Here is a 23,979-nt window from a genome sequence, read left to right as displayed (position 1 = left end):
GTAGATTTTTTTTTTTTTTTTTCAGTTACACGTGAGTAGACAGGTAGCTAAAACACTACCGCAATTCAGAACAATAATCACTTCTCGAGAAGCAATAAACAAATAAAAGGAAACATTCGAGTGCTCAGCTTAATGTAACAAAAATATGGCAGTAGTTGGTACATTTATCAACAAGGCACCAAAGGTATCAATATTGGATTATTGTCCCTGCTTCTGTATGAGGTTGCCTGGATAATAAACTCTATGTCTGGAGTGTGAACATTAAAAAGAAACAAGAACCCTTCTCTCTGTACCAGTGTTGGCTTCACTTATTCCTGCCTCACATGTAACGGGCAGCTGGGGCGGGCGACGGGTTTCGGAGGTGCCATACTTTTGTCTTACTGGACAGTGAAGGACAGTGGCCGATGAACAGGGAGGTGACTGAAGGGAGTCCTTTTCATGAGTGGTATAGGTATTCGTATTGACAGAGTAAAAACAACACAAGCACATCATCTTAGTTCACAGAGAAGGGCCAGTCTACATCCCTTGACCTGATTCCTCCCTGCTGTGTCCGCACTTCAGTGAAGGTGAGCGTTGAGGTCGTACTTCTCGCAGAACTTGTCTGTGAAGGGGATGCACGTGAGCAACTCGCACCATTCACACTTGATCGGGTAGACGTAGAAGAGCACCACGAGGCCTGAAAAGAGCCCGACAAACACCAGCAGGAAGACGATAATCTGACAGCGCTTGCGGTAGAGGTCCATGCGGCCGAAGCTGATGTAGGGGAGGAAGGCGAAGGACAGGAAGAAGCCGGAGATGAAGCCGCATATGTGGGCGAAGTTGTCGATCCAGGGCAGCAGCCCGAAGGCAAAGAGGAAGAGCACCACGCACAGGAGCTTGGTGAAAGCCCTCCAGGGCTGGGCCAGGATCTGCCAGCTCTGAAACAGCTCCACGAACAGGCAGGCCAGGATGCCGAACTGAGAGCCCGCTGGACCCACCTGAACAGAAGCAGAAAAACACAACAAAATGTTCAGGAAAACATTCCCTGTCTCCCAGTGTGATTTCTTTGGACACATGACACCATTCGTGAATGTCTTATTTAGCAAAGCATTTAACCGGCGGGTCACCTCCGCTCTGTAGGGCAGGAAGATGGCCGAGGCTAAGTTGCCGGTGATGCCGCTGAGGATGTAAATGATTGAGATGCGCAGCCAGCCCGCCAGCTTCTCCAGGTCCCTCAGGATGGTCATCTGGAAAGCCACCGACACCAGGCAGTGAAGGATCCTGGGGGACAAAGACGTGGACAGGGCGTGCACGCGTGAGTGAGTGAGTGGCGGCACGTGTCGGGGAGATAATCCCCGTGTTTAGACACGGAAGGCAAGGCCCTCAACAGATGAGGAGGGATGCCACCGTGCAACAACAAAATCAAGTCCCTCTCTCTCGCACTGAAGATTAATGAGCTTGTGGCGGGGCACTTCGTTTAATTACCCTGGAGACAGATAACAGACTATATGAAGATGAAGCACTGCGCCTCTTAGCTGGGAGGTCAGCTCTTGTTTGTGCTGACTGACTGACTGACGGGTTTAAACCGCACCAAAGGAGAGCCACTGGTCTTAGCGATGATTGAATGACTGGAAGTATAGTTCACCTGATAATGAAATGTCCTCCTTTTCACTTATTAAAAAGTATTTATAGATGCGCTGTCATTATATATTGTCTTGCATTGTTTTGTTCACTTCTGAACCATAACTGTCCCCCTTCCATTTCCTCCTCTAGCTGTCCATTGTCCTCCGCTGTTATCAGTCTTTTTCTCCTGTCCCGTATCACCGGGCGTGTCTTTTTATCTTTGTGTGCTTTTGTTGTGACGCGAGTACATCCTGAACACCGGCGTCAGTTTCCTTGCGCTAAATATATTCGACCAATGAGCTTTCCTCCGATACTGATCTTCTAATCATTTCCCTGTGGGGCTAATCACTGATGCGGGCTGACTAAGAATTTCTGGTTTTGTTGGGAAAGTTTAACTCATGCCCCTGGTTGGAATGACCCGCTCTCGTTTGCACTCTCGGGTTCGTTACTCATATTTTCTGCCGACTCACCCAGCGTGCAGGAAAAGCGAGAGCCAGAGCCTGTAAAACTGATCTGGGATCTCAGGGTTGAGGAAAGGCAGCAGTCCGCATACATCATCCATGCAGTGCACCTGAGGAAGAACACACAACGTGGCACATTGAGTAACGGCCGACGGCCGCACTGAAATTCACGAAACCAACCGCGAACGCATACATGTGCAGTAAAAAAATGACAAAGATCGCAAATAACACAGACTCTTTCTTGGCAAAACGATGCGCTCGTTTTACCAATCTGTCCCCGCAGAAAGAACAGATGGAAGAGACATTTTCTTCCTTTTTTCCCTTATGTGTGCAGGAAGTCTTGAGCTGCTTACTTGAGAGCAGAGAGTAGCCTCCTCGTGAAAGTAGCCCTTCATGAAGTCGCAGTATTCGCGGGATGTAATTTCACACCTGGAACAAAAGAAACCAGCATTTAGTGAAGAAAAACGGCAATTAGCCAAGAATAAATGTCTCTCTCAGAAGTTCAGAAGCTGCTCCTCACCTCCCTTTGGTTCCGATGCAGCAGGGTCGGCCGGTGATGGTACAGTCTATGTGAGGCAGGTTGGTATGGTTCCCTGTGTTGTACCTGGTACAAATCTAAAAGCAGGAGCGGAAAAAGAACCGTGAACTCTCTTAGAGCTTATTCCACACAGGGCAATAAACGCGATCACTTCACTTGCCCCTCTTTTACAAGATTTAGTATACTCACTGGCCACTTGGTGATGTCGTCAGGCCATTCGTGAGGCGACACTGAGGCAGGCTCTAAACATATCCTGCAAGCACGGGAAATAAAAAAGCCCTATTAGAACTCACATCAGTTTCTAAATACCAAAAGCTGTAAGTGGAACCATCTGCCGGTCGTACCTGGGATCCTGATGACACACCGAGCCGTGCTGTCTGTCTTTGCCATTTAGCTGGGGAGTGCTGGAATGACTCGGCCACTTCACCCACACAGCTAAAGTACTCTAGGCACAAACAGGAATGGACCAGAATTACCCACGGCTTCTCTTTGACCTGCAATTATGAAGGTCAGGAAGCACAAAACTTGGGTTATTTACATACCGAGCATTCCTCCTCTGAGGTTTGGACACAGCCAGAGCGATCGTTCCGCACGCAGCAGGCAGAGTTGCGTTCGATGGCTCTCTTTTCCCTGATAAGATCATGCACCTGCTTGTCTTGCCGCATGCATGGAGAATATTTGGCCCCCAAGTGGATCAGGGCTTCCTGGAAAAAATAGATAGAGGCGCAAACTGAAAGTTGAGCATTTATTTAAAGGCGCTAACGCACAAATCTGCAAGACACTGTCAAAAATAAAATGCATTAATAATTATTAATTAAAAAAAAAAAGGTTCTTACCGAACTAGGCCCGATCCAAAAGTTCTCCTGCTGTACAAACTTGACATTTTCATACACACCTTTGTTTCTTAAAACCTAAATCAGACGACACCCAAACCAGAAAGAGCACCGTCAATATCAAAGGGGCGGACAAAGACACTGTGGACAGAGTCACGTTTGAAACCGTACTCACAGAATCAACCGTCTCGTGCTGGGAGAAGCCCACCGGAGCGATACCGTAAATGCATACAGCCAGGATGGTGATGAGCAAATGGACAAAGGTGATCCAGTACGTAAAAAAAGGTCTAGGACAAAGAAACAAAGAACGGGAATTAAAAAACAGAAGAACCACAGCACCAGTCGTCCATCAGTGTCATCCGCTGAGGGAGCCGGCGTTTAGTACCTGTGGTCGTCCATATCCTCTATCTGCCTCTTGACGTAGCTGTCAATGCGCTTGCGGTAGGTGCGGTTTGTGAGCTTCCCCACTATGCCCAGCCCGTACGGCCTCTTCTCTCGAGCGAAAAGCTTCTTGACAGGCACAACGATGCGCTGCCCACGCCGCTGTCCGTTAACGCTCACCACCTCCTGCCGCAAGGGGACCTTCGGTGGTCCTGGAGTTCCTTCTTTGGCTTTACGCCACCCTCGCTCCAGAGGTCTGGAATGCAAGAGAGGAAGGCGAGTAAGCGTGATGAGGAAGAATTAGGATGTTTATTTCTCTTTTTCTTCATCCACACTGCCTGGTGTATGACTATGATTACCGTTGGTCTAACATTATATGCATTCACGTAGGAAAAGTGCTTTCCAGTAACAAGGGCCAGTGTTTGTCGGCGTGTATTTATTTTCAACCACTAACACTCTGGCCACAGCGACTCACAGCATGAGATGACTTCTCTCCAGCTCCGTCTTATCTAGGGCGCTGCCTGTCAACTCGGTCTCATCCTTCTTGCTGCTGGGCTCTGCCTCTTTGATGGCTGCCTCAGACGGCGACTCGAACACCTCGTCTGCGTACGTGGACAACTCCTCGTGCATCAGAATATCCTGAAAAGAACATTGCAGAAAACAAAAAGTACTGAATAAGAACTGAACCATTGGAGTGGTTTTTAAAATTGAAATTACACCCACGGGCCGGATTTTAAGGCGCACCAGTCGTGCTGCTTGTTGACGCAGCCAATTACATGGCAGATCCTACTGAAGACCTGCGCTTTAAGGAATATTTCCAGCATGTTTTCGAATGTGTGCCATGGGGGGATCAAACCCAGTACTAACAGCGATAAGTTATTTGTCCTGACTTACTCTGGCAAAAAAGGATGTGTCCAGTTCATCAGGAAAGTCAACCACGTCCTCCTCCATGAAGCTGGCAGGGGTGAAGCTTCTTCTTTGGGCACGTCTTAGAGTGCTCTCCCGTATTGAGCGGCCCTGAGAAACACACACACAAACAAAGTGACACAGTGCTAATAAAGTCCTGTAGCGCGCACAGGGTGCGAACATGTGTTTTTCCCTGTTTATTTCTGGTGCACGGACCTTGACCAGTGCCGCCGCGGCCCTGAAGCTCATCTTTGCCACAGACTCCCTTTTGCGTCGGCGAGGCATTCGGTTGAGACCTGAGCGGGAGCTGGTGAAGGAACATAGTGAGGCAGCTCCGGGGGTGATGGGGGTCTGAGGCACGCTGTAGCCGTCCACCTCCTCCACCATTCGGAAGGCTCGTCCTCGCGCCAGAGGGTCCACAATCTGGAGACCAATGAGGCAGATAGAGATTTTTTTTAGCTAGCTGATAAAAAACTTCTTATTTATTTCTTTTCCGGTATCCATATTCACATGACATATCATTTAGCAACCTATATATCCTTTTACCTTTTGCATGCCATGCTGAGAGGAGGGGACATAGAGAGGAGGGGGCGTCTCAGTGCTGGTTAAGGAGATGTTGTCCTGGCTGGGCAGATCCATCTCCCGGATCACCTGCGGTTTCAGCTTTCCGTAGCGCAGGCTGCAGTGGCGCAGACTTTTCCTCTGCCATTTCTGCGTGGCGTCGCCGTCCTTGCTGACCCCAAACCAGTCCGCTGTCCCCCTAATGCCACAAACAGAGTGAGGGCTGAATCCATTTAACTTGCCAAGGAGATACAGAGCCACGCACCGAGGGCCGCCTTAAGAGCCCCGTGTACGGAGGAGCGGGTCGGCAAACATGCAAAGCACTGATAAGACTACACTTCACAGGATAGGAAAAGGTGCCCTAGATAGTTCGAGTAATGGGAATGGTAGAGGAAACAAGCCCGGGCATGTTTATGTCCAGACACACAAGGAGAGACACACACACACACACTGAGAGAGTGTACTTTGTTCAAAGAGATTTGCGGAGCTTTGGTGTATTTATTTATTCTTTTTTTTTTTTTTTTTTTTATTCTATTTGTGGCCTTCTCCACTCCACACACAGGCAATTTCCACCAGAATCTTAATGTGCGTGCTACCAGTCAAAAGTTTGGACACATTTTCTCACTGAGTTGAATGAGAAGGTGTGTCCAAATTTTTTACTGGTAGCGTACACATGCAATCACGGCGTAGCCGAGGCCTAATAAGTACCAGAACAAACAATGTTACTGCCCCCCGAGGCCAGGAAGAGGAAGTAGAAACATTCTTCAAAGGAGAGTTCAGAAGCGCTGGCTGTTTCTTCACTAATTAGCAGCTGCAGAGTTAGTGTTGAGTGAAGTTTGGTTATTTTTTTTCTCACTTGCTCGGCTCACTTCTTTCTTTCTTTCTTTCTTTCTTTCTTTCTTTCTTTCTTTCTTTCTTTCTTTCTTAACTTTCTTTCTTTACTTTCTTTCTTTACTTTCTTTCTTTACTTTCTTTCTTCATTTGAAAGAAATCCTCAGCTCTTAAAATGTGTCCTCACTATCCCTAGTTTCAGTTAAACATGATCATTGCCCAGCCTTATGTAATCATCCACTAAAGGGGCCATCTGATCCAGAATGCAAGCTTTTTTTAAAAAACAAAAAACAAACAAAAAAAAAACTAACAAGCACAACTCAGAAGCAAATAGTTTGAACCTGTCTGACAGATGTGTAGGGAAATTAGTGCTCCCACTGCCAGGTCGGGTCATTACTGAAATATGTAAATTACTGAAGAATTTGTAACAGAAAAAAAAATGGTTTTGGTTTCAGATCTGCTTTTGACTCATTTAAAAGGAAAGCTTTGTGGCATTGACCGGGTTCACAGAAACTGTTCTTGTGAATCTCGTGATGTAGCTCTTGAATGTAAAGCTCAGTTGTTGTTGCTACGCTCACAGCGAAAATAAACTGATACAAGAAAGGAAGCTAAGCATGACACACGTACATGCAGCCTACTCACTTCGCTCATTTCCTTACAGTAAGTAATACAGGCACACACACGACCGCCACCCTAACCCCTGACTGACACAGTCCGGTGAGGCACCTCTTGCCGTACCTGAGCAGAGTTCTGGAGAGCGAGTGGTGTTTCCTGATGCTGCGGCGCGCAGCCCTCTGCCCTTTAATGGGCACCGTGTTAATCCGCTCAAAGTGAACCCTCCTGCTGCTGCGACCGAGCAGGGCAGGGCCGCGGGAGGGGGACAGGATAGGGACGGAGAGAAGGAGGAGAAAAGAGAAAAAGGGCAAGTGAAAAGTGCAGCAGGACGGTGCTGTGGTCGTCATGCGGAGGGGAAAGGAAAGCAGACAGGTGGCTGACGTTTCTCGTTTAGATTGGCAAAACTGGGAAAGTCATTAGCAGGCAGATGGCAAGATATTAATCAGAAACAGTGTTGAAATTTAAAAAGAAAATAAGGAAAGTAAAGAAACTAGATACTAAGGAATGTTTTTTTTTTGTTCACTGTAGTAATTTATGAGCGACTTATATTACACTGGATGTTATAATTTCCAAAAACAAAACACACCTTGTAGAAGAAAAGAACACTATTTGCTGGGTGGTTGTAGGTGTTAATACAATAAGCCACATATATGCCAAAGCATAACTTTACCTCTTAATGGTCTGAGTGATGGACGACTGGCGTTGTAAGACGGGCCGCCGGGTGTCAAACAGGTCACGGGGTGGAGACTGGAGGTGAGATGTCTCCACTGGCATGCTGATGCTACGCAAGAACCCCTGCCTCTTCACCGGCTACACAGAGGAAAAGGATGCGATGGAAACGCGTCAACACAAGGCACGAGGCACGACATAAAAATCACACAGGTGCCAAATACTGAGAGGGGGCATTGGGTGAGAAGGAGCACCTGGACGAACGTGGGAGGCTCGTCTAGCGACATCTGAGCCGTGGGAATGTCCAGCCGGAGCCAAGGAGGTTTCTTCCTTTGCAGGCTGCTGGTGCTTTCCCGCCGTGTTTCAGCCATGTTCTCTGCCCCACCCCAGGCCTGCCAGCTACACGGAAAGAGAAAGAGCGTTATTTATATGAGCCTGTATGAATCCAATGCCATCTTAAGAAGTATTATACAATTTCAATCAGAATTTAAGGGTTTGTGTAATAAACACGTCGGCTTTGTGCTGCAAAACTGTTTCACAAGAGGGTGCTAAGGCCCCTTATTTGATTCAAACAAGGGCGTTCACATATTTGTGTTTATTAGACAGTAAAGGGGAAACCACTGAGAACAACATCACAAAGATCTCAGTCATTTAAAAAGAGCACAGAAAAAAAAATTGTGCTGAGATTGGGGAAGTTTGCAGTCTTAAACTTAATCCCATAATTCTACAGTTAAAGTCAAACTTAATTCTTCTTCTGGTGTTCAGAAGTAGCTCTACATGCAGCAGACGGCTATTAGAGACAAAAGGCTGGACCACAGGAGGCGCACAGTAAACCTCAGCGTCAGACAGGCTGACTGTAGCGGCAGCCTTGTTATCTCCAGCCCTTCATTTTTATTGTCCCACCATCCAACCTCACCGCTCCGGGGTTTGTTTCCCGTCTTTTCTTAATTCCCATTTTCCTTCACAGAGAGCCAAAACGCTATTACCCCACGACAGCGTGCGTTCGCACTTCGAACTAAAACCGGCATCCCAGAAAAAAACAATTCATACGCATTCGCCAGCCTCTCACTCTGCACTGGAGAAAAACAACGAGAAAAATAACGAATGCATTTCTGCAAAGTGCAAACGCGCGAGCTTACGAAACAGGGTGTCTCCTCGGCTGTGGGGCTGTTGCGAAACCCAAATAAATTTTAAAAAATCCCCTTTCTGTCTGGATGCTTGCGCCTCACCAAGTTCGGATGCCTCCGCAGGTTACTGACACGGACCCAAGCCTTCGGAGGTTCTGGGTTTTCAGCGGTCACGCTCGTTTGCATCGTCACTCCTCTTGTTACAGTCCATGGCTTCTTGTGACCGCATCTGCTTCACATTTGAATGGACCGCAGGCTTCTGTTTTAGCCCAAGTGATGATGGGAAGTGTTGTCAGTGGATCTCAGAGGAGATGAAAGGAAAGCCTCACGCTGACGGCAGCAGGGGTCACCACCACGTGTTAACGTTTAAACAAGGTCTCACCGACAGATCTCTCTCAATTTAATGTTAGCCACGTTAATTAAAGGGCGGCGGCAGGGTCACTGTGTCATATGCTGACATTTCTACGAAGACAGACAAACTAGAAAGAGTATGTAATATACTGTGTGCACTGTCGGACTACTTGCTTACTTGTAAATCTGTCATTGACCATCTACCTGGAAGGTTTGGGTCACGTGTACCTGTTTGGTATTCATCCGGATGTGGTTCGACCTCCAGTGACATTGTCTGGACTGTGATACCAGATTAGCAGAGCCAAATAAAGCCGGCTGGTGCGGAGTCAGAAATTCAGAGGGGAAAGAAAAAGAAAGTGACGACGATGGACAGGCTGAATGCAAGCCGTCATTTTTAGGTTTGCTCAATCTACGGTGTCAACGCGACTTCACGATTCATTTCTGTTTTCACAAATAATACAGCAGAATTACGTGCATGTTAAATCACAAAGGAAGCATCACGGCCTCTATCTCGATCACACATCGGGCGCAAATGACACGGAAATGCAAATGCGACACCAGTATCTGAGCCTGTGCAGGACCCGCTGCTGCTACAACAGTTCTCCCTCTTGCCACGGGCTACAATGCCCAACATTTAATTACTTTTGCCATTCGTTGAAACAGCAGGGCTCCTGATATAGAGCGAATCAGCGACGGGAGGGAGGGAGCATCCGCTTCAGGGTCGCAGATTGCAACAGATTAGAGCCGGACTGAAAGCAGCCAGCGAGGGAAGCTAATTTTCCTTCATCTTCCAACGTTGTTTGATTGCTTAGGCTTTGGCTCCTCCTGCCGTAACTGCGTTTGTCCTGAATGCTGCGTCGGCGGCCTTTACAGAATTGAGGAGGGTTGAGTGTCTAAAATAATAAAACCGGCTCTTTTTGTTTTTGCTTCTTCTCCTTCTTTATTTCCTGCACACCATCTCCCACTTAAATCCTTCTTATTTGCATGTGATGTGTACAAGGGCTTCATAGTTCTGCTATCTCACCCGCTAGCCAAATTAAACCCACACATGCAGACTTGAAAACTTTTGAAACTATGTAAATGAGGTGGGACGGCAGCTGAAAGTCTGATAGTGAGACAAGAGTCGTTACCTCTACATCACAGATGGAGCGATTCTAATCACGTAAAATACACAAAAACATGATAAACACAGCCATGCATCTATTCTATCGCTAAGGTTTCCATTGGTCTCGTGATCAGTGGGTTACAGATCAAGGTGAACCTCCAGCGTTCGACTGGCAGCCAAGAGCCCTAGAAATCTGTCATCCACCTTCTCCCTTGCTCCCCTCCAAAGTCAACATAGCAGCTGAACTGGCATGGGATTGTGACTCGTGTCTGAGGAGGAGTTTAGCTGGAAGAGCTGGCAAAGTAATTGCTCAGACAGGCACCAACGCATTTTTCCTCTGAAAATTAAAAATCAGCGCACTGAAAAGGTTGCCCTCAGGGCTGGTCCCTGTCTGAGAAAGAAAGGGACTCAGGCAGGAAGTCCTCCAAAAACAGATATCCTTGGGGGGGAAGAAGAGTTGAATCCAGTCTTTGGCAATTATCCAGACTTGAGCATTAGCTCTTCCTTGAGCTGATCTGGTCATGGTCAGCGTTTAGTTACAAAAGAAAATAAGTCTTTACGGAATGACTGGATAAGACACAGCTGTATTCAAACTATTCAATCTCCCATTGTTAAGCCAACGCACCGTAACGTCTTATCCCACCCTCGGTATTATTGGGCTTGTTTTTTCTGCCCGAGATAGCGTATGGCAACAATTTGAAGCGTGTAATAGTTTCCCATGGTATTTACATTCCCAGTGCCCTTCCGAGGCTCACATTCTTTAGACCACTGCGATTTGATCAAGTATCTCAAAGAGATTTGTTTTGACTTCAAGATTCACATCTAAAAAGGGAAAACACCCACATCCATTACAGGACATTGCAAGTTACAAGGCTGGCTTGATGCCGCCATGTGGAAACAAAACCCAACTTCCTACTTAATCATGAGACTCATGACAACATGGATGGATTGGATTGGATTGTTTTTTTTTGTTTTGTTTTGTGTTTTTTCATTCTGGGCCTGCCTGTTCAGGATATATTAGGTTGCAGAAGACAGACAGGTCAGCAAAGCACAGAAGACAAGCTGACATCTCTCCAGGTGTGGGACCACCGAATGGGCAATAATGACTGTGGCTGACAGGCATAACTGCACTCCCTTTCTCTGTCTAGGAAGCTGCAATCTGTTGCATTAAATTATGCATACCAATTTAGGTATCCTGAGCTATCATTAATAAAATGACTTGGTAAATGGTATCCTGTCATACGGAGAAAGACACAGTGGCAAGGTTTTTACATGTGAGGCAAGACAAGCTGAGTGCGAGGAGCTCAAAGTGACACCCTCAAAACACCCCAAGAACCAGAGTTAACGGCTTAGGGGGTTATGCAGCTACCGGGGGGCCGTACCATGACTTCATTTTTTGAGTTGTTCATTGCGTACAACATAGCCAGCCTTCGCCTCTTAGGCTACAAATATTCGCAGAAGCCTTAAAAGAAAGCACCGCTCTCCTGTTTCACATTCGTCATAAATAAAACAGTAACCTGCCTGTGGACCTCTTTTATATCGGGTCTGTCATCTTTTCTGCAGATGTCTTTTCAAATTCTCCAGTCCACGGTCACTCCCGCAGAAAAACATAAATTGCTGGCCGCATTTTTTCTATTAAATACAAACTGCATTTGACTGTACCATATCAAGCGCTCTTGACAAACGCTCCATGGATCAAGCATTCCTGGGGTAGTTAGTCTTGCACATTCTTGAAATCTTCTCTATCCATGGACATTTATAATCTCAGCCCATGCCATACCCACATTCCACAAGATCTTCGGTTGAAACTGAACCGAGCAAAAAAAAACGATAGAGCCCGGAAAACCACATGAAGTCTAACCATTATGGACAGGAGTTGGCTGGTTTGCGGGTACTGTGTGTACTCTGCTGCTGCGCATTACTCCACAGGAGGCAGACCAACTGCAGCCACACTCGGGGCGCCTGAGAGAGCTGTGTCATTCAGACTGGCAGAGCCTAAGGTGCCTGGCCCGAGCGGGGCTCGTTTCGCTTGCAGCAGGGTTTGTGTAGGCAGGGGTGGACAGTAGGAAGGCGGAAACACTGTCCGGCGTGCACATGTAGGATAGGCGACCTTGTTAATGTGGGTAGCGAGGAGTCAGGATACCTCATTCTTGATAGCTACAGTGCTTCCTGGCCTCGGGCCTTTGTTCCTCCTTTCATCCCCTCTCCCTTCCTGCACGCTGTTTTTCTTTCCGCTACAGGACAACAATTTAAAACACGTCATGTAGTGTCGCTTCACATTCTTGTGTGTATTAGCAGCCTTTTCAGTCCTGAAGGATGTGTCACAGTTCTGTGTAATCCGTACAGGATCCACAGATGTACTGAGACAAAAACAAGTTATGTTTTGTTTTTTTACAGCTTTTCCCCATACTCGAACAGTTAGTCATCAGTCATCACTGTTGATGGTCCTGCTATGGATTGTACCCATGCCTCTCTCCATGCCGGAGGCAATAGAGGGAAATTATGATATTCAAGCACTCACTGTAGTTTTACTAGAAACATTTTTTCTTAATTTTATTCGTAATATGAAAAGGCGTACAAAGCAAATCACACGTCTTCTCACACGAAATGTTCTGCAGATTGGACACACCAGTTCCCTTAAATGTTATTTTGTAATGCGGAGCACAGCCTCATGACTATACCGTCATTCCAGTAAATGGGTGGAAGCAAGTCTGGCAATCCATAGCGACAGTGAACAATCTAAACATAAATCATTTGCACCTATTAACGCCGTAGGCATGCGCCTCGTACATACATCTGAGGCCCATCTGAACAAGAGAACAAGGCTTTTGATCTTTATATAGCACATTGTGTGCCTCCAACTTTGATGAACTGACAAGCTGACTACAAAGCTACTGATTTTTAATGTGAGTGAGGAGAAGAGAAACGGAGAACAGGAACAAGCGCTAAAAATAAATGTGTTATACTGCTGAGCAGACATTAATGCCAGGTGACTTCACCAGTTGTGGAAGTTGTGATTTAGATGTAGTTGCAAGGATTATGTAGCTAAGAAACCAACTGGAGCATTTCCCGTGTCACTAGTTTTCCCGCACCACGTTTTTGCGCTACAAATCAGAACTAAAGCCCCTCTCAATATCTCTTTCTGCTCTTTTCACAGAGAAGAAATCACAGTGCAACACAAGCCGAAGAGTGAATGCATCTGAGCTCCAGTGAAAGCTGCAGTCATACGAATTGACCCTAGTGACATGTGACAGGCTGTCACACCAAAGCGGCCCTTACGGCATTAAAAAATACACACGGAGACAGCAGAAATATCTGTTGCAGCTGACCCTGTGATCAAGTGTCACAGCTAGCTGAGGGGAAGGCATGGTGGGCGGGCGAGGCCGCGCCGACTGGCAAGGTAGATGGCAGGCCTTAATGACAGACTCAGGGTGGAGCAGCTTTTCCGGTGTTTTTTTTTTTTTTTTTGTTCTTTCCTTTCCTTTCCGCAGCCTTTTAGCTCGGGCTCTCGTAACGTGGTCGGGGCTTCTTAACAACGCGGACGTAACCTTTCAGTTGTGGCGATTTTAGCGCCGAGTGACAGGTTTGTATTGAGTCTAATGCCAGGCTCCCTCTCTGTCATAACAGTGTTTACTAAATGACAGGCTCGTGAGCCAAAGATATGAATAGCTTATAAAAGTATAAATGGCCTCCTACCAGCAGACTGCGTTCATGTGGGCTATTTATGGAACCCAATTGCAAATGTGCGCCTGGATGAAACGGCAGACGAGCTGCCATCTACCATCTCTGACAAAGGCAAACATGAATGCACCTCTCAAGAGCTGCTCACATCAAGTTAGTTAAATGAACACCAGCTGAAGTTATATCTGTATTTGCCGTCGCGCAGTCCGCACTCCTTCCCTACCTCTACAAAGCCTTATATATTTCGAGGCAAATACAGGAGCTGGAGAATTGTTGCCGCTATTTTATCAGCACAGGGCCAAGCCTTTCACTGTGCAGCAATATCCTGCACAGGAAATCAAGAGGAAGGGCCAGCGAGACGTGTTATCCCACAAAGAAAACCAAGATATAGAATGACTTGGTGTTTACAAGCACAGTATCAATCAACTGATATTAACCCTGCTCGAGTACAAGTTTTCTTCCCTCGTTGCAATAAATAAGAAACATTAATGCATTAGTGGCCAATTCAGCACTTGAATTATTTAGTCATTCTGAACAGGTAAATTATTTACAACATACGTCCTACTGTATCTGGTGTGCATATGCGGGGCCACTTAGCTCATGTGAAGTTCACACGCCTGCCTCAGCTCACAGCGGCAGAGACCGAAGGCCTGTCCTCACTTTGGTGGAAAAAGAAGTCTCACTTAGAAAATCTGTATAATGTCTTAGCCCAGAGCCGTGTTTTGTGTCTCTAATCTTCAGGAAGCAGCTGACAGCAAAAACTCCCTCGCCGTGCGCTATATATGCTGCACAGGTCAAGAAAAAAAAGACAGGCTTTTACACAGCAACAAAAGAGTTGGCTGTGTGTGGCCCGCCCTTAGATTCGGTAGCCCTGACGTCGCATCAGTTCGAAGGAAAACGGCCTGGTTCGACTGCTGTTGATAAGCAGCTAGTTTTGTGTTTCAGCTCCAGCTGCCAGGCCTTAATCGCAGCATTCGTTTGGCGCGGATGCTTATCATCGTCTTCCCGGATCTGCAGATGTAGCCCACTTGTAGAAGCTCACTGGAGTTCCTGACCTACCGTGGAGAGTATCTGCCAGCACGGACAAACTGCATGTTGGGAATGAAATTCAGCGAAGGAACTGACCTGACTGGAGGGGGATGTCGAAAACAAACCAGAAAATCCAATTTAATGCAGTATAATTTGCTCACAGGGTTAAAATGGATGTTATGCAATTTGGTGAGGTAGAGCAGACATAAAACTGTCAGCATAACTAAGTGATAAGATGAACATTGTATTTCAAATCTCTTTCCCAAACCACAGAAATTTAATTTGTTTCCAAATTAAATTTCCAATAAAACAGAGGTCGTCAAGCCAGATGACCCAAATCATTACCAATGTCAAAGATCGTTATTTGCTGGACAAAATGAGGAGAACGACATCAGCATTAACAGGACACCTTCCGACAAGAGTGTAGGTTTAAACCTACCCAAAGTATAGCTTAAAAAGAGAAGACGTTTCACACAATAAAGGGAAGTAAGCATTGTGCCTCAAAACTCCCAGCTCCCTCGGAGGTTTCCCTAAGGCTCCGTACAGGCATCTCATTGTGCGTTGGAGGTTTGACATTCTCCCGTTAAGTGAGTAAGAGGAGAATCTCAGCAACAGCGTGCCCTGACAACATGTGATCGCCGTCTAAAAAGTTTCCAGCATGATATCAGCCTGAATCAAGACTACAAAAGGCCTCATTGTATGGGCTGATGTAGACCGGGCTGAACAAGGGTCATTGTACAGCTTGATCGTAGTACCAAAAAAAAAAAAAAAAAAAACGGTGGAAATAGTGCAGTAAGCAAATTCTCAGCTCAGATAATTACTCAGGGTGAGGCACAAGACGTGTTAACACCATTAGCAGAGACATTGCATGCGGTGTGCATGCTATAGAAACTGTATCGGTATGCATATTAGGTCATACAACTTGTTTAAAAAAAAAAAAGGTTTGTCAACGACTATTAACTGTTCATGACCTAATCAATCAACAGGGTTAAAAATACTTCACAAAGGACAGCCATCAACCATGTCCTCTTACATCCTCTGTGGGACACTAGCAGCATGGAGAGGTCAGGTTACTGCTTGTTATACTGAGGAGCAATGGAAGGAAGGAAATGAAGAGCTAAGGAGGGGGGGCAGCGTGCAAATGAAGGCAGGAAACACGCTGCAGACCGGGGCGTATTCTCCGTGTCCGCTCCACACGACCACGGAAACAACATAAATTTTTGCTCACATGCACAGGAACACATCCACCGGCGCGCACGTAAACATACACATCCCATTCCTGGTCACGATGAAGAGCGCGTCACCGCACGCCAAAAATAATAGGCTTCATTTGAGTCAGGGCCTGCCGCCTACTCCAGCCCCGCAGAGAGCGGCCAGAGCGTGAGATCTCAGCGTAGTGCGATATTGAAACTGACATGTCTATTGAAGTGAGCGCATGAAGTGCGGCCTGTCGCAGCGGGACAATGCGAATTAGCCGCGTTACCACGGACCCTAGCAGAGAATAGCTGTCGTGTGGTTTTCGATGACACGGGCCAGTTTTTAAAAGGAGTTTCAAAAGAGGATGAGATAAAACTGAATTCTGTTATTTCAAAAATCCTGACGAAAGAGTGTCATTTTTTAAATCACTTAGGTCAAAATCAAAAACACATTGCTCAACACATCTGCAGGAAACCATTCAGTCATTTCCTTTTTTAGAGATTAAAATATGTATAGATGTGTACTGTAAGTGAGATAATTCATAAATGTACCGTACATCTGGGCAGAAAAAAACAGAAGCACCGAAAGCAGCTTCCACTTACTAGTCCCGCACACATTCTGTTTATCATCCCATCTAACATTAGAACATTTAAATACTTCACAAATGTATTCTCTGCAACATGAAGCACCTCCTGCTCTGTCTTTAATGCCATTCAACGCCTCGACAGTTTTCAGCACAGATTGACTCAACCTTCATAGCAGGGTCTAATTAATGTTTTTACCTTTTAAGTCTTTTAAGCGTTTCCCTCCATGCCCATGCTACGATTACTAAAAAGCCCCCAATGGATGTAACCTTCACACATGTCTCCTTGAGCAGAGCACACCGTACTGCTTGCTGATTGATTGGCTCCATTGATTATCACTTACTCACCGCAGGCTGTGGATATGGACACATATGCGCACATGCACGCAGGATAGCATAAAGCTCCCTTGTTTGGATCTCTCTGAGAAAAACACGTATGTGAAGGAACAGATGGAGCTGCCGTTAAAGGGAATCTTTGCGGAGTTTGTCTGGCCGGGCCTGATGCACGGAATGTGAATTGATATGAAGTAGTAATAAGTCCTTATCCACAACCTACAGTATGTGTACTAGTCCCCACTGCTGCATGTGGTGAAAAGAGCACACAAATCACTGACACATTCCTAAGTAAAATAAAACAAAACAAAATACAACGAAAGCAACCCAGATTTCCAACCCAAAAGAGAAATCTGTGGGTCTGACGGTTAGTTGGTCAGTGTGATGGGAATCAGGTCACAAGGCATTTTTATCAGAGGATGTGGGCAAGGCCGGGGAGCGATGACTCAGAAGGTTCTGTGGTGAGTGGTATATGTTTCTCTGTGTTATTTGTGATTAGTGGTGTCACCTCTTCGGATAGCTGAGAAAAAAAAACACGCCTTCAGAGGGCACAGAATATTCACTGAATTCCCAACCTTTGCATTACATACATACATTCGGGGAAGCACACAGGTTTTTCCATTACATTTATTCTCATGCTTTATAATTAGAAGTCATTTAAAGGAGGATTTTTTTTTTTTAGTAGCAAATAAAACTTAATTTACAAGATATACAACTCAGCCCCATTAGCTCATTACCTAACTCTGATGCAGGCTTTCGCTATGGAGGTGGTGAAGCCACGATCTTTAAGCAGGAATCAGAGACGTGAAGGGAGGATAAAGGGGGGGGGGCGTAGGAGGACAAATGAAGCCTTGCAGCTGGACCGACAGATCAGTGGAAAACTCCCACAAAGCGCAGGAAAACTGGGACGACTGGGGCAGGTCCTCCGGGACCGTCGCAAGGCCCAGTGAGGGGAAGGCCTCCCCAGCCCTGATGTAACTGAAGAAAACACACGGACCCTTTGTCTGAACAACTTAACTCAGATTTTCCCCCCTGGTCACAGGGCGCACACATAAGGGTGCTTCCACACTCTTTTTAGGGTTTGGCAACCTGTCACGCAGGAGTGACAACTCATTAGGAAATGTAATTCTGGTGAGGAGACCGAATGTCTGGGTTAGACAACATGAGAGAATTTAAACTAAAAATAACTTCTCGTTGGGCGTGCAAACTCAGAAATGCCCCAGGAATAAATTACTTCTCGTTTGTATTACTGTCCATATGTGCCTTTGCCACTTTCTGAGTGAACATGCTGCACCACACATTTGGCTTTCCGCGTGATGCCTTGACTATAACTGGGCGTGATCAGCCGGGCACCAGAAATTAGAGGCTTTACATCATTTTCCCTGGCACACCGCGTTACAAGCTCTGTCAGCTGCCAGATGGAAAGAAAGAGGTCGGCGGTGAGAAATAGAGGAAGTAGAAAGGGCAAGTTGAGAGTTACAAGATCAGATCGTTTCAAACACGCAAATAGTGTGGGGTTTGATGACACGTCACTCGCTCTGACTGACACACTGATTAAAATCTCTCAGATGTCAAATACAAGCTTTTTGTACAAAACACTTTTCCAGGGTCATATTTTGAAAAGATGCACCACCGGTGACTCCTCACCGCTGGTATTTCAACAAATAAACGGTTCTGTGTCAGCCCAAAGAATGAGCGTTCGCACTGACTAAGAGCCACTTCTTTGGGGAAAAAAAAAAAAAAAAAAAAAAAGCCAGTAAAAAGACAAGTCACAGGAGCCCAAAACACACCCTCGTTTCTGGGAAAGCGGCTGGAGTGAGTTTGGTGCGTGGTATGCAATTTTGGTGGGACTGCTGAAACTGTCCTGATATAACTGTGTGTGTGCACTTCCATTCAGGGAACAGTCAACTTGAGTTTAGCAGCAGTCTGGCACACAATGAGGATTCACAGCCTCCGGGTATGACGACTCGCTGTGCCAAAGATAGAGGGGCGGGAGTGGAGTGGACCGGGGGGTGGGGTGGGGTGGAGGGGGGAGGCTGGGAGGCTGTTGTGGAGTGGGCCTGGGGGAAGGCTATACTATTTAAAACAGCGCTCTCGTTGCCGCTGTAACAGCGCTGCGATACTGTATCAGTCGGGGTGTTCCTTGAGCTGGCCCTCGCGCCTGACAATGAGCCCCGGGAAAGTAAACAGACAGTATACGGCGCTGCAGGTACAGCAGTGAGGACTAGTAACAAACAAACAAATCATGAAAATGTGTAACTTTACATCTGTGATAAGTCAAACTTTTAAAATGCATTTATTTTATCATCCATATAGCATTCACAAGGTTTTTTTTTCATAGGTTGCCAATCACGTTCCAGTGCCGTAATCCAAGCCCGTGTGATCCTCTCAACTGTTAAGTAATTTTACCTCGGTAAAACTCGGCAATTGCAACACACCCGGTGTGCATGTTTCTTTCCGTCTCGACGCTCGGGGTAACAAAAATCTCCACGGTGTTATACGCAAACACGCCTTCCAAGAGCTCTTCACACTCAAACAGGAAGATCAAAGTTCAAGGAGTCATTCACCGCCGCTCGTCTGCGGCGTTGGCCTTCCGGGAAAAAAAACACACAACATTCCCACAGCCCTGAAAACGAGCTTTGCCCTGAGGTTAACCAGCCTCAGACACCGTGTCAGAGAGAACTCGAGGCCACGAGACCGAGAACACCCTCTAACTACCAATCCTAAATTAGATGTTTTCATCTTGGCTGCAGACTAATGACGGCTTCGGGCAAATGGCTGTGAAAACAATTCGCAGCGACGCGCATTTTCGAATTTGTAACGCACACGCCGTTTCCCCCCAAAACCTGTGCGCGAAAGGTTTCTAGTAAACTCAGAGTATGCCGGTTCACGTATGACTGTCTGGCCCATGACAGATGAGGTGCTGACTGAGAGAAGGGCAGGGTGGCATGCTGGCAGATGGAGGCCTTGGAGGCTTAGAGGTAGACCTGAAATAGCCCTGCTGCTGCATTACAGCATTACATCACATCTGATTTCATCGTCATGGCTGCCGCCGCATCATGCAGCCACCAAGGTGTCATGGGATGGGGAGAATTGGATGCATCAGCTGTGAGTCACACAGTCAAGCCGTCGACAGGGGAAGCACTCTGACATTGTGTATGCCCTGCGTTTCCAGCCAAACGCCACACTTCCTGTACAACTGAAATTAGCGAACCGCAACCCGGCGCAAAATGTGTGCCACTCCGCTAACTAGTCGGTGTCTGATTACATTCCACGTTACATATGCATAGGAGATGCTAGGGACATGGCACAGTTTCTGTTTTGCCACAAATCCCACATTGCTTGGCATGCAAGAGGAATCGCTGTTCCTTGACAACTCAGTCAAAACCGTACAACCACATCAAAGTCAGGAGGATCCGAGCCGAGCGAGTACAAGTGAGAACTAGATCAAACAATGCCCGCGGGCTCCCTCGCCATCAAACATACCTGACGTGCTTTTAAGTTAATGTCCGGTGGAGGCGTTCAGTTGTGGGAACAGTTGTAACGAATATATTTAGCAGGAATGCGCGCGTATTGTTTGTGAAGCGGCAGAACGGGTTGGTTAGCATGTCTAACCTCTCCAGGTGCTTCTGCCGTGCCCCACATTCACAAATCAGCCCGGCAGACGAATCTAAACTGCTGCAGTTGTCACACAAAGCAGATGCCGGCGCGAGACGACAGACAGTCTGAGAGACTTGTGTAATTCGGCTCAACAATAGCTCGTCATTAATCTTTTACAAACACCGTGTCTGCAACACTACACAGTCACGGGGAAAACATTCAATCATTACATATGTTGAATTTTGTCAAAGGGATTATAAAATAGGGCGCAAAACTTCTGTAATTATGCCCCTGTAGTGCACTGGTGCAGCCAGGCAGTCATAAATATTTCAATATTTTTCTCTCAGACTACGAATTAGGTTCAGAGAAGAGTCAGGCGTAGCAACAATGCAAGATGTGCAAGATTAGAAAATATTTTGTTTCACTTTAAAATTGGTGAGTTGAGTGTAGAATCTGAAGCGTGTGTTTGTTTAACACTAAAATAATAATTAGGTATCAACTAAACATATTGGGCAACAATGGTGAACTCCTTTAGGTATACACATCCATTTTGATCATTGTAATTACAGATAGAGACATACTTATTGACTGATTTAATGTGATTGCTACAGTCCTGATGATCCGGGGGCATAACGGTCCGAGCGAAGTTCTACATAGTTAGGGATAAATGTGAATTCATGATTTCAGGATACACAGGGTTCTCATGAGACCAAGCCTTTTGAATTGTGATACAGATGTGTCTTTTGGTGAGGCAGCCTGGGGTTATTTAGAGAAGCATGTGCTCCGCACACATGGAACTGCTCAGCCCGGTGACGCTGATTTCATATGAACTCAAGGGAACTCTGACCAGGCGGACTGAAGAGGATGACCAATAGGTTCAGAGAATACACCCAAGGTTTTGCAGTTCTACTGAGAACTGCGTAATCTCATCAGTGGAGCATCGAATCAACAAAAAAGGAGCCAACTGTGAGCTTAATAACTGCGTCCTGAATGTAAATATGTCATATTGAAGTGATTATAGACCGGATATGAAAAACATCCCTGAGGTGCGATCGCATAGCGCGGCATGCTTCTGAAAAGCTGCACTGTGCAGAAAACGGCAACGAACGTAGGCTGACATCGCGGCCACCGAGCATGAAATCCTGGTCTGTAGTCCTTTTGAAGGCAGCACAATGAAGCAGTGGCTGTGCACTTGGCCAGGCCGGCCGACAGATAGCACACCATGAGTCATGCAGGCATGACTAGAGTGTGGCCCCCATCAGCAGCCCTCTGAAAACTCGCATACCAGCCACTCAACAAAGGCCGGTCTGGACTGTCGACCTGCTTTGGCAGAGCCGCCTCCGAGTATCAAATACCCACATAAACATGAACACACGTTGGGAATATTCTCTCCAGAGTCCAGTTGGAGAAGATACAGAGGACGAGCATGACTGCCACTATCAAACATGGGGGGCTTGCTTTATTGGTGTGATTACATCACCCCAAGCTATGAGTGCCCCCCCCTCCCAGCTCCATGTGATAAGGTTTCAGGAACACTGGGCACACAAACCAGGCCATGTGCTCCTATGTCCCGTCTGCCAAAATAACTCAGCAGTTTTTAATACAGTGTGTCTACGGTTTCACGTCAGTCGGCCCAAGTATTGTAGAAGAGTAGCGCGCGTAACCTTTCTGATGTCAACAACATTGTGGTTTGTTACTGCGTCCCACAGCTTTCGACTCCCCATGAGTCAAATCTAGCCCCTCCGCGTGCGTGATTTTGTGGAATCTGCGCCTCATTCAACCATGAGTCACTTTGAGTCACAACGCGTTGGTGCCTCACGAAAGCCGCAGTTCATGAGAAGACAAAGATCTAAGGATAGCATACATTCGAGGTTCAAAGAGGGTGTGAATGTGGAGGCATGACGAGACCAGGCCACATTTTGGTCTTTTTACGCAACATTTCCCATGAATTTTGTAAAACCTGCCAGCCGACTCCAATGTCACAGCAAAGGAAGTGTGTGGTGCTGTTATTAAATCCTAACACGGGAGATGATGGTGATGCTGATGATGGCTGGAGGGGGGGAAGGAGTGGGAGGAGAATGAGGAGTTTCGGTGGGACTTTGCTGTGGATGTGTGGCTCGATTGTTCAACCTATTAGTCACCCAGGTTCACTCCTTTGTCCAGAAAATTACAGCTGGCCTAAGGCTGGACCTTTCTTGAAATCACATTAGAGCAGGTTGCCTGATCTTAAAAATAAAATGCCTGTGGCTCATATGGCTCTAATGAGAGTGACCTGAATTTGGCCAAGTTGAGATGAAAGAAACTGTAAAGTAAATTGCGAGTAAATTAGCTTCTCAAGCACTGCGTCTCCTTTTGGACATGAAGCTCATTTCACGCCCCATTAGCTCCACTTCAGCGTCCCCCTGAATGTGTGTCTCAGGCTACACTTTTAAAACAGGTGATGGGGCCTAAAGGTGAACAATTACACTACACGAGCACTTTAAATAGCCCGCGTCCACCAGCAAAACTCCACTGCAAGCAGCGCAAACGGCACAGCACCCCGCCAGCTTAATGATGCTGGCTTTATTATGTAAAGCCTGGATGTGGAGGCATTCCCACGTCGACCAATTAGCCGGTAATTCCATCGACTAAATAAGCCCGTTTCGTGCTCGATCACGACGCGTGAGCGCTTCCTCCGACCGCTGCCTTCCGTATGGGCGACCACGGGAGACAGTCACGATATTAATGACACAACTTACCCTTATAACCACCAGCTCAGTTGATCTCCAGCTGCGAATAAAAATCCGGTTTCACAGATGTTTTCCCCGACGTCAAACGAGTGTCACATCATCCTGACAGCGGCAACAAACGTGCGTCTTTTTTTCCCACCCCGCAGATGTTTTTTTTTCTTTTTTCTTTTTTTTTAAGCCAATCCCGGCGCCGTAGTATTAGATCCTGGTTACTCTTGAGCACAACTGCAGCCGAGACAGCCCAGGGAGATGTAGCCGAAACGTGGCTGCCGTCCGCTTCTCTGCTTCCCACCTACGGACACAGCGTTCCCACACTGCTCCATGGATCGACCCGGCCGGGGTAAGTTTTCTTCCTCCGGTTGTAGCCTAATTCAGTTTGGTGGAGAGTCAGCCCCGCCCTGGACTGAAGACGGTCTGTGGAGAAGGCAAGCCCGTCGAGACCGCCAACCAATCCGTGCGTACGCAGGGAGGCGCTGCTTCTCTCGGCGAGCGGCGGTGACTAAGCGATATCCTCAGACAGTGCGGGGGTCCGGGGGGCCGGAGCGTTTAATGCCCACCATCTACACAGATTCACTTAAACATTACACCCTCAGTGGGACCCTTTAAATGAAATGACTGTAGCCTATCCAACAATAACCGTAATTACCTCACTGTTACACCATCACCACTGGACTACTGGACACTTTACACAATCTCTTTGCACAGTACCATTGAATATTGTACTAGTTTAGTAACATTAGGTAGCTGCTTATTATCTGTATCACTTTATCTGTATTTGTATTGTAGCTGTATTGTTAATTACGTCATAGTTCCTGTTTACAGTCTATTTAGATTTGACGCACAAATC

At 46.6% G+C, this 23,979-nt stretch overlaps 1 protein-coding gene across 3 annotated transcripts; it reads right to left on the bottom strand.

Annotated features, from left to right (window-relative positions):
- Window positions 1–8: 8 nt before the first annotated feature.
- On the bottom strand, window positions 9–23,809 carry rhbdf1a (rhomboid 5 homolog 1a (Drosophila)). 3 transcript variants are annotated; one of them, XM_047571424.1, is made up of 19 exons: window positions 23,142–23,809; window positions 7,652–7,796; window positions 7,399–7,538; window positions 6,852–6,956; window positions 5,268–5,481; window positions 4,938–5,144; window positions 4,710–4,832; window positions 4,291–4,454; window positions 3,820–4,071; window positions 3,610–3,721; window positions 3,438–3,512; window positions 3,144–3,305; window positions 2,946–3,046; window positions 2,791–2,854; window positions 2,584–2,678; window positions 2,417–2,492; window positions 2,073–2,173; window positions 1,107–1,260; window positions 9–977 (listed from the first exon to the last, which is right to left on the bottom strand). In XM_047571424.1, the coding sequence occupies exons 2-19, from the start codon at window positions 7,766–7,768 to the stop codon at window positions 558–560; spliced, it is 2,682 nt and encodes an 893-aa protein (XP_047427380.1). In that variant the 5' UTR covers window positions 7,769–7,796; window positions 23,142–23,809; the 3' UTR covers window positions 9–557. The 3 variants fall into 3 exon arrangements, with proteins under 3 accessions (XP_047427380.1, XP_047427378.1, XP_047427381.1); XM_047571422.1 differs by having other exon boundaries at window positions 6,852–6,959; window positions 23,142–23,808; XM_047571425.1 differs by lacking the exon at window positions 6,852–6,956 and having other exon boundaries at window positions 10–977; window positions 23,142–23,802.
- Between the last annotated feature and the right edge of the window lie 170 nt (window positions 23,810–23,979).

The sequence above is a fragment of the Mugil cephalus genome, chromosome 20 (genome assembly GCF_022458985.1).
Source record: "Mugil cephalus isolate CIBA_MC_2020 chromosome 20, CIBA_Mcephalus_1.1, whole genome shotgun sequence".
Lineage (NCBI taxonomy): Eukaryota > Metazoa > Chordata > Actinopteri > Mugiliformes > Mugilidae > Mugil > Mugil cephalus.
The sequence above is the reverse complement of the archived record's forward strand: the minus strand, read 5'-3'. Positions and strand labels throughout refer to the sequence as shown.